The sequence below is a fragment of the Stegodyphus dumicola genome, chromosome 12 (assembly GCF_044657685.1).
Source record: "Stegodyphus dumicola isolate Sdum_Otavi_A_Nest chromosome 12, ASM4465768v1".
NCBI lineage: Eukaryota > Metazoa > Arthropoda > Arachnida > Araneae > Eresidae > Stegodyphus > Stegodyphus dumicola.
Window position 1 is genome coordinate 45,702,025 of NC_140779.1, and position 18,867 is coordinate 45,720,891.

The 18,867-nt window shown below is 30.8% G+C and overlaps 1 protein-coding gene across 1 annotated transcript in view; it reads right to left on the reverse strand.

Moving 5' to 3' along the window:
- Nucleotides 1-1,580: 1,580 nt before the first annotated feature.
- nsl1 (non-specific lethal 1) overlaps nt 1,581-18,867 on the reverse strand; it is a 71,167-nt gene continuing 53,880 nt past the window's right edge. The window contains exons 4-9 of the mRNA XM_085827681.1: nt 17,707-17,807; nt 14,022-14,108; nt 12,507-12,605; nt 7,654-7,777; nt 2,842-2,905; nt 1,581-2,746 (exon numbers count right to left, since the gene is read on the reverse strand). Coding sequence (XP_085683807.1) covers nt 2,081-2,746; nt 2,842-2,905; nt 7,654-7,777; nt 12,507-12,605; nt 14,022-14,108; nt 17,707-17,807 — 1,141 coding nt within the window. The 3' untranslated portion in view covers nt 1,581-2,080. The remainder of the gene's footprint in view (nt 2,747-2,841; nt 2,906-7,653; nt 7,778-12,506; nt 12,606-14,021; nt 14,109-17,706; nt 17,808-18,867) is intronic.

The following is an 18,867-nucleotide window of genomic DNA, read 5'->3' on the forward strand; positions in this document are numbered from 1 at the left end:
AGACAATTTTGCTGAAGACATCCTGAATAACATATACAGTTAGACATATACTTCACAGTCAGAATTACATTATATTAGAATTATATATATAGAAATATATCAGAATTATACAGAATAACCTTCACAGTCATTCTAGTGTCCTGGTCCTTGATAAATATCTTGGAATGATTTTATTTACATCCTAATGACACATTCACAAACACAACTGCAAGAACTATGGAACAGTAACAGAAAAACAGTGAATTTACCACAACTGTAATATTTACTAGATATTTTCTGTAAGACTGTTTCCTCTAAAGAAGGAATTTGGGGGGGGGAGGGGGGACAGTGTTATAAAGCTACAGGTGTTTTCGAACAAATTTTAAAAAGCATCAAAGGCTAATGCTCTGGCTTTAAAAAATATAGTAAATGGAAACATGTTTAGTGTTCTTATCATACTCCAGAAAAATCCAATAATTTATTTCATTACTATTACCTCAAGAACATTTTTAATGTCTTCATATTTTTATCTTCTTTCCATTAGGCAGAATTTATCACTAGCGTTAACAGTCAAATATTTTTTGAAGAATCCCATGCACATTCCAATTACATAAACTTCAAGGCTACACATAAAATAATGTCTGAACTTGCTGCTGCATTTGCAATGTGATGCTGAAGGTGATCCAAATAAAACATTCAAGTAGGTCAAAACATTACGAAGATAAAGAAATTAATTGTGCATAATACAGGAAATTTGATATCTAAAAGAGAAATCTTACAAATAAATTGTTTTATCAGTTGAAAAATACACGATCAACACATTTACACATTCTTCAGGACATGGCTCTGTCATACACATGTAAACAAAGAATGTAGTCTGCATAGAGTGCATTAATTGGAATGGTCAGAATTTTGGAGCTATGCTTTTATTAAGTTTGTAATCCATCAAACAGTTATGTTGCAAGCTAATTCAGTATGTTTAACCAACGCTAATAAATATATTATGGATATTTTTACCATTCTAAAAAACTGATAATTTTGACCCAGCTAAAAAAGTGATATTTATTTTTATATGGAAATCTTATGAACCATACAGCACTAATTCATATCAAAATCAAGTAAACCAATTTTATTAATGTTCTGAGTAAAACATTTTATTATTGGTAACTTTCAAAATAAGAAATTAAATATTACCTTTTTTGTTGTTGATGCATTGTAAACAAAGCAAAAATTTAGCAAATAGAGAATAGTGTAGCAATAGAGTTTTGCTTCAAAAATCTGAAATTTTAAAAGAATTTGCTAAATTCACACACTCTTTGTAAATAATACCATATACATATCTTGAAAATCAAATTTGCAAAACACCAATTATTGCAATTTTTTAGAATTCAAATTATTATGTCAGAATTTATAATTAACCTTAGTACATTTAGTTATAGTTTTACAATAAAACAGACACTTACATAATCTTAAATAATGTAAGCTATGAAGGACCAAAATTTTTTAAAAGATATGTATTTCAATTTTCTCATTCCTATGTACAATGCTGGTCCAAAAAGCATTACGGGGGAAAAAAATTTTCCCTACAGAGAAAAAATAAATAAAGCTAATTAATGTGTCTTTATTTTTTTTTCTTTTTCTTACACTTTTGAACAAACTATACAACTAACATAAAAGCAAAATGCACTTTTAACAGTAGGAAAACATGATCAATTATTTACATAAGTACAAGATTTTTTTAACCCTCTTCCTTCAGATGATATTCAATGCTTCATCATACTTTGGCTATATTAATTTAATTGGTGCTATTTTTATGATCAATGACTCGTCAGGAACACATAATTACAATTAGTATCTACAGAAACAGCATTTTCATGAAAAGAAACTTTACAAACTATTTACATATATGGCTTGACCAGGACGTTTTTTATGATGATTTGTACAGTATTTCCAAAGATTACAAGTACCAGTTACAAACGAAGCCCACATTTACACCTTGATGTGCTAGTAAAAAACAACCAGAAACCAACAAGGTAGTGTGCTAGTACATCAAAAACTTAAGTCATGCAGATAGAAATCAAACTACTGCACATAATAATATTCATCTTTTGGCAAACTTTAAAACTAATGCTTGATCAGGACCATTATCTCTTTTTACAACAGTCCATTCGGGATCAGTAATGTCCTCATCTTCTTCAACTGTTGAAGTACTACTAGTAGAACTTTCAGGAGAAGCTGGAAAACTTGGGACACTCAAAGTCATATCTGTGTCTTCTGTACAGAGATGGGTTGACTCAGCAAGTAGCTGTTCATATTCTTTGTCAGACAGTGGGAATTTATGAGGCTCATAAGGTTGTACACCATCACAGTCATTAGTTGCAGTATGTACATTAGCATTTTCTTCAGAAGTCTTTTTATGAATTACAAATTTTCGTTTTTCAAAACGTGCAAGTGATCCATTACCATATGAAGGCTGAGAATCATCAGACATGACTGTTGCAGAACTAGGCGTAGTAGGGGGAGATGCAGCTGGAGAAGATGGACCCGCTGTTACAATGGAATTTGGAACTTGAAACATTATGTCTTGATTATAAAGCAAGACAGGATCAGGAGTATTAGCACCGCTGCTGTCAGCACGGGAATCGCAACGATGACGCCTTCCTCTTCTGCTCTTGCCAGTCAAACCTAAAGCACTACTTCTGAGCATTTTCTTTTCTTCAACTTCTAATTTTTCATGTCGTTTGATATAGGTATCCTCCAAAATATCCTGTTAAAATAATGAAATAAGTATCAATCAAATAAACAGCTATATGTGACTGACTTATTATTAATATTAAAAATTAAATACCAAATTCAACATACCTCAGTTTCTTCTGTTTCAACAGTTTCTGCTTCAGCGACATCAGTTACTTCTCTGTACCTCCAACTGTATGGATAACAAATACATTTTAAAACAAATATTATTGATACATACATTTATTGATCAAATTTAAGAAGCATTCTTTTACTTCAGGATATATTCAATCATATAAACACGCTCTTTCCTAAAAAATTCTTCAAATGAAATAATTTAAAACTGGACTGAGATTTTCATGATGATAAATTAAGCAGTTCCACATTAAATAAAAGTCTTCTTAACAACAGATTAATTAACTGCTACCATATTTAAATCACCAATTCTCATTCTTTCTCTTCAGAATATTTAAGTAATAAATTCCATATGTGTAAATTTGAAAAAAATTCAATTTTTTTAAACCCACAAAAGTACATATGGATTTATTACATTAATGGTTAAATTATTACCTATCTAATACAATACATTCAAAACACAGTATTGTTGAAATTCCATCTGATAAAAAATTCACATACTACAAAGTGTGTTGCAGGAAGTCAGAAAATTGAAACATGTACCCGGGGGGGGGGACCACTATTAGAAGATTTGTGAATTTTGTGACCTAATTTTCGTTTTTGTCATATATTCATTCATCTCTATTAAAAATACAGAACCCACTAAAATTTCTGAATTTTTCCAACTTAACGATACTAAAAACCTCCCGTTAGAAATAACAAACTTGCAAAATGATCTTGTTTTGAAAGCACATTAATCAGTTATAACATGTTTTGCAATTTTTATAGAAATGCGCTTAAGATATATTCACAATTGTTCACCTATTTATAATCATGAATATTTGTCTTCAATTATGATACATCTGAAATCAAAATATGAAAACAATCTTAGATTTAAGCAACTGCTTACAAGAAGGTAATTTTAATTCTAGCCTTGATTGCAATGAACTAGAAGAATTACACGATCAAATTTCCTATTTAATTCATGCATTATTATATTGTGTTATTTTACATACTTTCAATTTTTAGATACTACATGTATACACAATCTTTATTTTATATGAATATATGTATTTGAAAACAATTCTTTAGTTTATTATTACAGCATAATGATTATAAAATTAAAACAGTAATTTCATTGTTTTCATTTACTGATTATAGCTGCTTGAGTAAGAAATGGGAATTGGCATATTTCACCATTAATGAGAAAAATATGTTTACTGATCTGCATACAAAGGTTTGCCCCAGAAGTAATGCATCGTATTACTTTCTGACACGATATCTGTCATAAAGCATTCCCACCAGATGGCCTAAGTGATGGGAGCTTTGGGAACACCAAAGCCACAGTATCTCTTGCGGAACTGCGTCTGAAGCATTAGGGCATAAACTTGTTTGGAAGTGCCACCGAAGTTATCATGGAGAAATCTCTGAAGTGGCGGTTACAGGCCATCAAATTTTCCAACAAACCAGGCAAGATCCCAGGCAACATTTATCAGATGATTCAAGACGTCTTTGATCATGACTCTAACCAAATCAATCAAAACAGAATACATAAACTGTTCAGAAGGCCCAAAGAACATCACTGATGAAGTTCACTCTCGGACGGCAAGCAACACCATGTGGTGACAAAACACATGGCCCAAGTGCACAAGTTACTGAATTCTCACTGAAGAATAACTTCAGACTGGGAACAAAGATTGGCAGATGTAGAAAGTGTACATAAAAATTGTTCCAAGAGTTCTTACTGATGATCAGAAAAACAATCGTGTGGCTGTTTGTGAACAAGATCCTAGTTTTTTTGCATAATATAATAATCAGTGATATGGATATTTGAATATTCCCTGCAAAGAAAAAGCAGAGTGCTGAATGGCACATGGTGTACTCCCCTTGCCCAAAAAAGACAAGCAAGAGCCAACTATTAATCAAAGCCATCTTTCTTTAAGCTAAAGGTGGTCCATTCAGAGTCCTACCACCTGGGTAGATCCTGAACACCACACTTCACATGGAAGTCATTAAAAGACAGAAATCATCAAATGTGCCAGGAGTGAGATCAGATTCATGGATCAATCACCATGACAATGCTCTCAGCCACAACTCTTTTCTAGTATGTGGTATCCTCACCCCGATCAGGGTTATAACTGTCCCACACTCCCAACTTGGCCCCACCAGAATTTTGGACGGTGGTTCCAAAGGTATATATATAAAAAAAAAAAATCCCATAAAGAACTTCATTTGGTCACCACTCACATTATCTAAATGACTTCAATGAAGTTTTTCAATTCAGAAAAATCTCACTGGCAAAAACATTTTAGCACAGAAGGGTAATACTATGAAGATTTTTAAGTGACTGTACCAATCTGAACAATCAACACCGGGGGAGAAAAAAATCTGACATATTACTTCTGGAACAAACCTTATATATAAGCAGATAGTTTTACACATGCATATGATCTACGTTTCTTCAGCTAGTGATAATCTTATTAGTTTTGCACTGCCAAATATACTTTGCATTTTCACCAAAGGGAAAAAGATTTAATTTTACAAAGAGAAAGGATTCCTCAAGAGAATTTCAGAAATGGCTATGGCAAGCAACTATATTGAAAAAGAAACCGTTTCTGTATGTTGTTTTAAAAAAAATACTTCAAAAACTGCATTAGCTAAAAAATAAAAATTTATGTCAAACTGCTTTTAAATACAAGATGCATGAAGTATTGACAACACCACCTTAGCAAGACCTAATCTCAACTCTTTAACATTGATATACCATCTCCTTGTGTCAGCTCTGAACAGGATCAAATTTGATAAAGGAGATAAAAAGACACTATTACTGAATGCTTTATGGCTAAAGAGATGGAGATTTTGTGCTTGGTTTCTAAGGGAAATTGACTAGCTAATATTACATATGGTGAAAACTTTTGTCTCCCAGTTGCAAGATCTAAGAGTTTCACTTTTCTGATTGCCAACAGTGCAACTCATTCATTCATTCACGTTACACTATTAGAAGAGAGTGGATGAATGTAAAATATTAAACCTGGAACTAGGGAAATATTAAACCTTGAATTAGTGTTCAAGATAGTAACTTTCAATGCGCAATAAATGCATAAATGACTGTCATATGCAATAAATGATTGTTTCATTTTAACAAAGCACCGATATTTAGAGATATCATTCAAAAAATGGATTTAGAAAGAACATTACCACTCATCTAGTCTGCATATTCACTTCACTTCAAACAGATAAAATCACTTCGTTTATCTAATGATTCACTGCCGATAGCAAAATTAAAGACAAGCCACACCTACATAATGAAATATTATCTGTGCTAGGCAAATATTCCCTATTCATGTTGTTTCTTTTTGGTAGTATCTGCTATTTTGAAACAACATGTTTCCATATGAAGCATATGAAAAGTAAAACAAAATCATATCACACAGATTTACTCAGCCCTCTGTGTAATCATTACATTGTTTATCAAATTAGATGGCAATGGGATATAATTAAAAAATAGGCTCAATATTCACATTAAATTTGAAAGTACATACTTTTTCACATGCAATATTGAGCTATGTTATAATCATTAATAAATAAGTTATGTCTGCAATCTCTACCTATTTTTGTCATGTACTACAGCCCAAGTTTAAAAGGATCAGATACTCTTATCCTAAAGAAACAAAATTTAGCACTTACATAAAACAAATCCATTTCAATTTTAAATTCAGTACTATCTTAAAAGGATGCTGATGATGTTTTAAAAGTTCTTTTATTATGCTCTACTAGCAATACGCTCTATCGTATTTGCTGGTGTATAAGATGCACCAGGCTATAAAAACACACCTGATTTTTTATACACATTTTTGAAGGATAAAACTTTTTTACTGATGATCATTATAATGAATTTATAGTATTTTAAATATAAAGTAATACATATACAAAGTAATACCCAATCTATCTGAGAAATAACACCTTTTAATCACTTTCATTTGATGAATAAGTTTGCAGAGAGTTGAAAGTTTGCTTTTCTGTGGTCTAAAAATTCAAGTATTCAGCTCAATAACCTCAATAATAATATACCTCTATAAGAATAGCCTTAAGTTCAGGCTATTGTATGGTTCCCTTTCGTAGGTATGCTTACTGTGAGTCGCTTTTTTTAGACCCTATTTCTGATTCCACCATGTTCTTATCATTTTCTCAGTTGGGGATGGCCCAAAATGCCTCTCTGCAGCCGTTTCCACGTTCTTTAGCATTAGCAATCACATGTAGCTTGTATGCTATATTACACCAATGCCAAACTTATTTTTGAACCATAACTTTCCATCAAATTTAAGAAAACTGAACAATAGAAATTTCACACACTTTTAAAAGTCGTTCACAAAAATTTGAAAGTTTAAACAAACCCAGCTGTGATCGTCGATGACAGTGCATGCACATTTTACTGAATTCTATGTAACTGTAATTAATATTCCCATATTCTGTAAGGAAACGAGGTAAAAAAAAAATCGAACTCTGAAAAGAGGAAATTTTCAGAAATGAAATGTAATCAAAAACTGAGTATCGACGTATAAAACACATTCCGTTTTTCAGACATATTTTCAAAGAAAGTGCATCTTACATGGCGGCAAATACAGTATATAGCAGGAAAACTGTGTTCACAGAAGTGGATATTGTTTGCAAAGGTTGTATAATAAAAAATTATAAAAATGTTCTACTCATAATTTCATTGCATTAATACTTAGTTTAATAGAAAAACACTCCCTCTACCCAAGCTTACATATTTTATATATATATGTAAGTAATAGGTTATAATATAATAATTATACAGTTCTTTACCTGGGAATAAGAATCTCTTTATACTGTATATCTACTAAGCGTCCACTTTTGCTATTACAGGGAATGATAACATCATCTATGTCAAACTGGTTATCATCTCTGCGTTTCTTTGATTGGTCAAATCCTAAAAAAAGGGAGGGAAAATCTTGTTCAAGAATTCATTAAAAGACACTTTTCATAAATTGTTTTTAACATTTCATTAAATTATATAATCAACTTTAAATATCCTAAAAAAGATGAACTACAGAATAGGTCAAATATATCAAGCAAACAACGCATTTTAAAACTTAAAAAATTAAATTCATATTCAAAACCTAACAAAAAATGTCATGATTGCATCTAAAAGCAATGCTCTTGAACAAAAACCAATATTCTAAGTGGGATACATCTTCATCCACCAGAAATTTTGGGCTCATTAATAAAATCATACACAAGATGCATGAAATAGTATTTTAAAAAGCATACTTGCCAACCTATGACATTCAAAAATCAGGAGATTTTTTTAAGAAATCAGGAGACTTTTCACAATGTTAAAAAGACTTTTTAAATGATAAAAATATAGTTTTTAATAATGAATTAACTTTAAATAGTTTCAAAGTCTTAAATGCAAGCAATACAAAAATACCTTAGACATAAAAAACATTTTTATTACTTGCATCGTTTAAAAAAAAAGACACTTTAATCAGTTTTCATACAAGTGTTATGAACAGTGGCAGATTTTGCTTTCGTTAAGAAAGAAACTTCATAATTTTGTTCATAGCAATTGCCACGTAGGCCTGCTTTCACTAATAAAAGTTTTTCTATTGTGTCATCACTAATATTAGATCTAACTTTAGTCCTCGTTTTCGCAACAACACTGAAAATCCTCTCACACTCCGCATTACTATGGGGGAACTGTCAAGATGTCCAACATAATTCTAGACAGTTCACTATATTTTAAAATTCCATCTGCACCTTTCAGTTTTCCAATTAAACTCCACTGGGTGTCAATCCTAGCTGATTTTATAACTTCATCCAAGTTTTCTAATTGTAAACTGCAAAATTGCGACTGCAGTATATCAGTAGCAACATCAATATCATCATCTTTCATGACTAAACAAAGTAACACAGGAAATTTGTTCAAAAAGTACCTTATATCAGAAAAAGATGCATTTGCTAGAGCAGAAACATCACAAACTTTAGCATGCAAAATCACTTCATCGTTGACTGGAAATTTATGTAGTATGTAATCACATACTCGACAGAAGTAACTTCTAACATGAAGATAAAACTTATTTTTGTCTTCTTCTGAAAGTTCTTCCACTACTTTTGTAGTTGCAGCTCCTATTACAAAATCTTCATCTATTTCTATTTCACCATAAATCACATCATATATAGAATTACAAGACAAAACACAGACTGGTTTTACAAACTTTGATAAAATGTCTTTAAACAGATCATAAATCATTGATTGCAAAACATGAATTAATGGAATTCTGCTTTGTAAAATTGTGTTAAGAACATCGAATGATGGCAAAATGAATTGTAAAAAAAAGTAAAAAGCTTTGTTAAGGTCCGAAGAAAAAAACATAAATATTCATTCTTCGCGAGATAAATTTACAGTAATCGGAAAATGTTTTGTGTGTTGAGCAATTTTTTTATTTTGAGAACTGCCAGTTGAATTGCTGAATGATGCAGAAATTACTTTTACTTTTCTCATACCTATTCTTAACAATGGAAGTAGTAACTACATCTAAATTTACTTTAGGTACTTTATAACTTTCAATAGAGCCTTTTATCTTAACTCTCGAAGCATTTACTTCTTTAAAAAATGCAAGAAGTGGGTTCCATTGATCGAGGATTCTAGATAAGCATTTCTTTAAAGACAGCCAGTGTGTACAAACGTTTCAAAATTTTTCTCATTTCAGTATTATGCAGCTATTGGAACTATTTTAATTTTTTCTTTCTTTTAGAACTCCTTTCAAGATAATAATAAATATCAACAATGTGTTCATCCACATTTATTGGTAAAGAAGCTGCCCCCTTTTCAGCTGCTAAATTTAAGAGGTGACAGGAGCACCTCATAATCTGCAAATCTGAATTTGCCTTTCTTAAGATGCCTGCAACACCAGTCTTCAAAGCCTACCATTACTGGTGCATTATCGGCACCAAGTGCTAAGCAATTATCTAGAGGAACTGCATTTTCTTTTACAGTTTTAATAATTAGCTGTGTTATATTAAAGCCTGTCGAATGTCTTTCTAAAGTGGGGACAGAAAGTAAACTGCACTCAAATTCTGAAGACTCTGGATTAAAAAAAAGAAACAACAATTGGATACAATTTTGAATTGGTATTATTGTTTCCATCCGTAGAGAGGCAGAACGGAGCTGTTTTAATGCAATCAATAACTGAAGATTTATTTTTCAAACTCGTTTCTTTAACAATTGCACCTGTTTTGGTCCTAGCACTTGAGTATTTCTTAGCAATTTCACTATCGTGAAACATTTTTCTAAATAAAGCTGCAGCATGATCCGATGCATTCAGTGGCAGGTTGCGCTCCAGTAAAAAGGCAGAGAACAGACATTCTGCATTATTCACTTTTTAGTCTTTTGTTTCCGAAGAAAAATTTAATTTTTCGTTTTTTTCAAAACAACTCATGTTGTCCTTGTGTTTTTGTGTACGCACATGTTTGAGAACATCTGCCGTTCCACCATGCGAAATCGAAAAATCGCAACGACAGATGGTACACATCGCAAATTTATTACATTTCCTTGAGGAAATAATGGAAGGAAAGTCAACTGTGTACGATTTTTGAAACGTGCATGAGTATTTCAACTTTCTCGCAGACATAACAAAAGATGATAATTTCTAAAACTATTTCCCGAAGGCACTTGTACTCGCACAACTCAGGACAATATGAACGAAATAACAAAAGAACATCCAAATAGCGGCCAACGGCCTTGAGCTTGCTTTGTGCTCATTAGCTAATATATGTCAGATGACACGCAGTGGAGCTCGATGCCCATTGAAGAACTGGAGAACGACGTTTCTGGATACGTATGCTGTCACTCACAAAGCAGAAATTCTCATCTGATTGGCAAGGTTTTTAGATATAATCTAGAGAAAATTCAGTTGCTTTCAGACGTCCAAAATCACTTTTTTTTTTTAAATATATATATATATATATATATATAACGAAGTATTAAGCCAAGTTCCATAAAATAGTGAGAAATATTAAGAATAAGAAAAAGTCGGGAGAAATATATTGTAAATCGGGTTGGCGGGTGAGCGGTCGAAAATCGGGAGTCTCCCACCTAAATCGGGAGAGTTGGCAACTCTGAAAAAGTTTCAATGTTTGTAACACCAGCACACATGCTCAAAATATGGATAAATGCAAGATTAAATGAGTAACCCCTGCACATTTGCAATGAAAATACATAATGCATTTTGAATGAATAATAAAAGCTAACAAATATTATAAATTTTGCACATAAGATTAACTATACAAATGAGAGTTAATTAGCAATGCCTCTATAATTTTAAATGCTTTAAACCTTCTACTAGACTTAGCCATTTAAGTGCTGCCCAGTTTTGAATTCTAACAAACATGCCTTTATGCCATGTTTCAACTAAAATTCTTATATATTTTGCACGTTTCTTCTCTTTTCAATCATTTCTTCACATTTTTCTAGATAGGTAAATATTCAATTTATGCTTATTAAAATTCAAAATTATTTTAGTATTCATTCTTAACAAAAACATTTTGGAATATAAATATTTTTGAAAAGTGTTTGTAGAATCTTTTGTCTTGTTATAATAATTACATAGTTTAAAAATTGTATAATGTTTCCCCCAAAACTGAAAAATATATGTTCGTTAAGGGGTTAAATGAAAATAAGAAAAAAAAAGGATCTATAAATGTAAACCGATTCAAATTTAAACATAAAATTACAGGAAAGAATTTTATCTTACTATTTAATTCATAATAACCGCGTTTTACAATACCACTGAGATTCAGCGAGCTTACTAATTAAGCAGTTGAGAGATCTAGCAAAATCTGCCAAGCTAGGCAAACAGGCCGACACGCGTTGTTCTAAAATTTCTACCGAGCAATATTCACGTTCACAATTCAAGTAGCACACCTACAATCTCGTTTCCTTTCTATTTAAACTCAACTTACTTCCGCTAAATTTGAATATACTGCACGCTCTATTACAATTTACAAACTCTAGCATTGGCAATTCTAGGGGAAAGTAAAGGCTAGACAGGAAAGATAACTTAAAATAAATATAAACCCTACAAGTTAATAATTTATAATTCTTTTTTCTTCCTATAGCAAAGCAAAACCACTGATTTTTTGCTCTTCAATTTAAGAAAAGTGAAAGAACTCTTCAATTCTTATAAATATCATAAAAATATTTGTCATACATTTCCTAATTTTTATAGGCAGATTTTATTTTTAAATATTAAACTTTAAGATGTTACTTTACTAAGCAAAGTTATGAAGATTAATAATTTTAATCAGAACTCTTACAAAGAAGTTCTCAAAATGACAAAGAGGAGAAGACACATACATGTTAGATACTCTTAAAAAAGCAAATGGTTCCACATATTTTTTCTATATATAACAAAGTTACAATTCTGTAATCTTAGAACACATAAATTTCTTTCAAAATTAAAAGCAATACCTCGCACAAAAATTATGTTGCTTAAAAAAAAAGGGGGCTAAAAAATATTTTACAGAAAGACTGAAAGTTTCAAATATAGATTAATTTCGCTTATTTGTTGCAATTCTACTTTTCACAATATTGTACATTGCTCTGCATATATCACAAAGTAATTATTTATCAGCCCAAGGAACAAACAATAAATTACCATCTTCATATAAAGAAAAAGGTGATGGAACTGGAGACTCATGAGAACTTGCACTAGATGCAACAGATATTCTTCTCATGCGTTCACGCATGTGAAAACCTAAAAAAACAAATTGAAGTTTTTAATATTCAATAAAGGAGCAACTATTAAACAAAGGCCTATATATGTTGTATTCAATATTTTACAAACACAAAGGGAAAATATGAAAGCAATACATGTATATTTATGCAATTTATATGATGTAATTTTGATAAAAATTACTGTGCATCCCCCCCAAAAATGAAAAAATAACTTTTTTTGTAATGAATGCAGTGTTTAAAAAAAACTTGCTTTAACCATCTTTAAAACTTTTATTATATTCCCACTTTTAGTAGCCAAAGAGGACAGTTGACTCTGTGTTATCTTTTAGGTTTTAAAAATGGCACATACAGTGGATGAATTCAGAGAAAAATATGCACACAAACCAATATCTTTGCTTTAAGTAAAGCTGTTATAAAATATCTAAGTTTCATAAAAACAAGTTCTTTATGGAGTACCATCATCTTTCTTTGAAATTTAATTTCTAATGCAGTGGTTCTCAACCTTTTCTTTGGTTAGTGCAAACATTCCTAAACAACCATCCTTTCTTTCCAAAACTTAAAAAACTTTATTTATATTTAGATTATTTTTAATGTGTTTTATAAATTAAACAGGAAAAAGTACAGAAAATTTTGATGCATACAAAACTTGAACATAAAAAACTAAGTAGTTTTTTATATTCATAAACTATAAATAATTAAAAGATAAATAAAAGGCTGACTGCATATAATTAAGTTATTGGAAATAAAGAAAAGTAAAGCTTAAGTTTGATAAATTTATCTTAAATGTTTGAAAAGAAGTCTTTATGCTTTGGAAGCAAAACAAACTGTGGAGTTAATACTGAATTTCACGTTTTAGAACAGTTATAATGACAAGAAACCTAACAAAAGCTCAATATTTTGCTATGTTCCTTTAAACATCTTCATGACAAAAAAAAAATTTTCTAAAAGTATTTTGTATTCATTGACATAGAATAAATCAGGGATCATGCTTTCAAATGATAAAAGAATGTAAAAATCAGAGTAAATCAATTTTTACACAGAGACATGTAGAGGAACTGGAAAAAGGAAGGGGGGATAAGTCACACTGTACAATTCCCACATACTGCAAGAATTCATTTAGTAATTCTTATCAACACAGCAATAATTTATTAAGAAAAATGTAAATTAATAAATTATTTTTTTAAAAAAAGCACACATATTCAGTCATTTTCTAGCATAGAGCTTTGAAATTTAAAAAGAACTTATCTGGAATAAGAATTCATCATTATTACTTTAAACATATTTTATACAAAAAATCTAATATTTCAATATCCACAACATCAATAGTACTGTATGAAGCACAACTTACTTTTGGTTAAAATTTAATTACTTCTCAACACACACAAATAGATACTCAATGAGTTATCCAATATTGATTTAATTTTTGTGCACTCACTTTTATTTTGAAGCCTTCTCCATTTTCCAAAAATAAGCCCATGTTTTCTTAAATGCTTTGAACTTCGGACATGTTTATTTCTGTATTCTGAAAAAGAAAAAAAGAAAAAGTGATTTTCATTTAGTCAATAATCACAGAATTTAGTTTTTAAAAGCTACAAAGCAAGTTTTCTTGGAATGACCATACTGAAGCTCAATCAATCGTTCAGCAAATTAGATTGAATCTACATAACCTTGTTAACTGCATAAGCTAACAAGGAATTCCTCAATGATAGCAACATACAGCTTAATTCAACTTAATAACAGTATTCAATATCTCTCTCTCTATATATATATTCTTGGAGACACATAAACTTGAAATTTTTAGTACTTCTGCAATTTATATTTAAAGTATTCAATGTTTTCTCAATACATATTTGAAAACGTATTGGTGCACAATACCAGTAATCAGGAAAATCTATTCACAATTTTCCTCTTTACAAAGATTAAGGAAATAAGGAAAATAAATATATCACTTATGGCATACACCATATTTGAATTTTCAACCATTACATACATAATGTATGCTTAGATTTTTCAATCATGCAAATGGGTCGATCATTAATTTAAAGCATGTTAAAAAGCTAAAATGTGCATGCTGCTAAGTTCTAAGTTTAACTGTTCACTACATCTTCTTAATCAAGGAAACTGAATGATAAGCTTTTGAATCATATTGCAATCTATGGTCTACTAAAAATACATACTTTCAATTGCAAATTAAATTCATGTTTGATGTGGTTAAAAACTTCAAAACCAGTTAAATACTTCAAAACTAACTCATTACATCTGAATCACTTACATAACTAAAACCCTGCAAAAACTAATGAAAAAATTAGTCATATTTTATATCTCCATAAGACATACTTCTAAATATAAATTACTTAGACAGAGAAGTAATTCCAAAATGTTTACCCCCCCCAAAAAAAACAAATTTGCATTTAGAAAGAAAAAGTTTAGTTATAATATTTCATTCTAATATTTTTAAAAGAATATTTGTTTAAAATATTTAAATTTGGAAAAAAAACTATTTGGCATAACTTACCACAATTAAATATATGATTAGCTCAGTGAATGAAGAAAAGAAAGAAACAGATTACAGAAAAAAAAACATACGAGGGCTATCTGTTTGGCAGAAGGTTTGTTTTTGTGAAGGACATTTTTCAGAGAAAGTAGCTCAGATTCACGTCTTAGAATCACACAGGGAAACCCCAAAATCTGACCATGGAATCAACCTGGATTATGAATGCAGTCAAACTACCAATGCTCAGGAATTTTACTACTTGGCTGCTAGGGGCCTATGAAAGATTATTCTCCTTGAGTTAGGATTTGTGATGCCTTTATACAGTCCACAACTGCCATATTCACAAAAGTATCAAAGTAATATATAAAAAGTAAAATGTATAACAATGTTTGCAATTACAGATTCATTCAGTTTTGAAGAATATAGAGAAATCAATCTCATAAACATCAAATATCCCATAATTCTTGCAAGATCTTGAACCAAAAAAAGAAAGGGAAAAAAAAGGAGGTCACGTGTAAAAATGTATAACAATGTTTGCAATTACAGATTCATTCAGTTTTGAAGAATATAGAGAAATCAATCTCATAAACATCAAATATCCCATAATTCTTGCAAGATCTTGAACCAAAAAAAGAAAGGGAAAAAAAAGGAGGTCACGTGTATGGGATACTGAAACATTTCTAAAGTTTATCTAACCTTCCGATAATCTGTAATATGTGATTATTGACAAGATGCATTCCTAAAGTTGATAGATTCAATGAACTTCACAGAAAAAGTGGTCCAATATAATGTCCATTTAGGAATTATTGGATACTGTGTGTCGGCATATGTTAGCATATTGTCCTGCTCATAACTTGCACCATACACTCCCGAAAGGTCAGTTTCCAACAGCCAACAATGTAATGGCAGACATACAATGAAATGGAAATGTATATCAGAGCTGGAATCCAGTGATATTCCTCATCATCAACACAGGTCTTAAGATAGCAATACAGAAAACAGAATAATATAATCTGCCACTAAAATATAGCAGTTAAACTACTGTACTGCTATATTTTAGTAAACAGTAAATGCTACTGTACTGCAGAAAGAGGGACATTTCACTGAAAATATAATGCCATACCATTCATCTCTCCATTACTGACATCTTAAGTACTGCTGTAACTTTTATAGTGTAATTTGAAACTAGTAGCAAACAAGTGCTTTGCAAAAAATTTTACGACCTTGAATCATAATGTGCACTAACCAGTAATACAACAAACCTATTTCTTGAACTAGGGTTTCTGATCTAATTGTACAAATCACACGCACAAGATATTTGTTATTTCATTTGATGGCACATTCGTCTTTTTCAAAATTTACCATTCCATATATGTATTTCATCCATCATCAGTACCACTTTTGTGGCAAGATCAGCTGTCTCAATATACCATAATTTTTCAACAATCAAAATCAGTAACCCACTAGTATTCTGAACAAAAGAACATCCAACAAACACAATTCCTTACTTTAGCTCTCTACTGCCCCTTCTTATGTATGAATAGTGAATAAGATTTCATTACTTAACTTGGGGCTTTTTTTTGGGGGGGGGGAGGGGGGCGGCCTCCTCGCTCATATCAATAAGACAATTAGATTTTAATATTATGATATTATATTAAATTACTGTAATAATTTAAAAAATTTTTAACTTATAGCTTGAAACTGGAAGTAGGTAATATTTCATATTCTTCACAGTTGTAGAAAAATTCTACATGAATGCAAAATTGTTCTAAACTTAAGCATTTTACCTTATGTGTCAACATAAGAAATTTTTCATTAATATCAAATTCATAAACAGACCCAGACAGTTAAATATCATGTTATAATAACATTTCTCTAAATTGCATTCATACATACTTTTGTGCTACAAACTCAGATTCGGAAAAATCTACAATAATAAACATTAAAAAAAAATTAACTGCTATTATACAGTTAAAACCAAGTTAAAAATGAGATAAAATACTCTAGGCTGACATGCTGGAATCGTGTTTAAACATAAATTACAGCAGCTGTCATAGATGACCCACTTGCTTTCTCATGTTCAAAGTCTTTTTATTGGTCTCCACATGGATGTTGTATTCAGAACTTTCATACTAATGCATGGAAGATTGAAGGGAAGGTCTCTGTTGCAACATGACTTGTGATTTGAAGTGCTTCTCTAATTCTTGGGCTGTTTTCATGCAATGGAAAACATGTCAGCATCATTTACATTATTCTTATGTAGCATAAAATCCTCAAAATTAGAGAAGCACTTGAAATCACTACCAAGCTGTATTGCAATACAGACCTTCACATCCATCTTCAATACATTTGGACATCAGTTCTGAATACACAGCAATGCGGCAAACACCAATAAAAGACTTTGATGAATCCATCCACTTTTAACTCTAAATGAAAAAGTAGTGGGTCATCTGTAAAAGCTCTTTACTTTTAGTTAAGTTTAAATGTGGTTCCAGTATATCAACTAAGAAAGATTAACATCTCTCTTCTAACTAAAAATTATATTACTATGTATGACTGAAATAAATTAAAAATATTACAAACGCAAGAATAAAAAGGCTTATGCGAAATGCAACATTTAACTTACTTGCTGAAAGCAAAGATCTTGCATATCGATTCAGTTTTCTGGTATGAGATCTCGCATCTGAAAAATGTTTTGCCTTGATGCCCAGCCTTAGTCTCCTTTGACTTAAAAAAAAAAAATCTGTATGTTACAGCTTGAAAAACTCAAAATTACATCATAACAAGAATGCAAAAACAATGAAAATGAATAACACAGTGAACCCATTCTAAGACAATCTTCTGTAGAAGTAGTAATACCAGCATCTGTGTTCTCAAAAATAATGTTTACCATCATATGCGGTCATCTTGGAAGATATTCACTGTATTATAATAAATAAGTGAAAAGCATCCACATTAATCAGTTTAAGTAGCAGTAACCTTATACATATCAATATAATGTTAAATATTTACACGAAATTTATAACCTCACCTGTATAATATTTGTTTTATCATTATTACTTCCTTGTACGAAGTAAAAAGGAAGTATTGTAATCGTGAAAAATTTCAGGCAGCATATTTCAACGAAAATATCCATTTTGACCACTATCGAATGCAATTTAATGATGTTTTTATGTGATATCTGCACGTCAGGACAGAATAAAAGACTCTTCCTCCAAAAAAATTATAAAACTGCTTTAAAAGGAATTCTGAAGAGAATTTTTTCGTGGCATCTGTAAGAACGTTGAAATTTTGAGTATAGGACTGCTACAACACGTAGATGAGCACCTCGTATTTTGGTTGCAAACGGCCACACCAAACGTACATAAATATATCCACTCTGTTACCCGGCTCAGTGATCTCAGTTTCTTTACTCTTATATGTCTGTAAATTGTACATTTTTTGCTTTAAAAATCATTGAATTATGTTGTTCTTATCTTAGGGTTAAGGTTTTTATGCTTTTACTAAATCTGTATGCAATAGTTTAACAATTATCAACAATTTCAAAGCTGTTTAAGTGCCGCTAAGCCTAATAATTTTTTTGATGGCGGCCATTGCTTGTTTACATTTGAAACAGCAGAATAGTGGATTTATTGCCAATCTAAAGAAACTTAGCTTCGCAACAACAAAGATAACGCCTTCATTTATTATTGTGAATTAAATCATGCATAATCCTTTCTGGAATTTTTTCGAGGAAATAAGTGTTAAAGATTTACTTCGTAATTTTTAATACAGATATTTTGAGCTT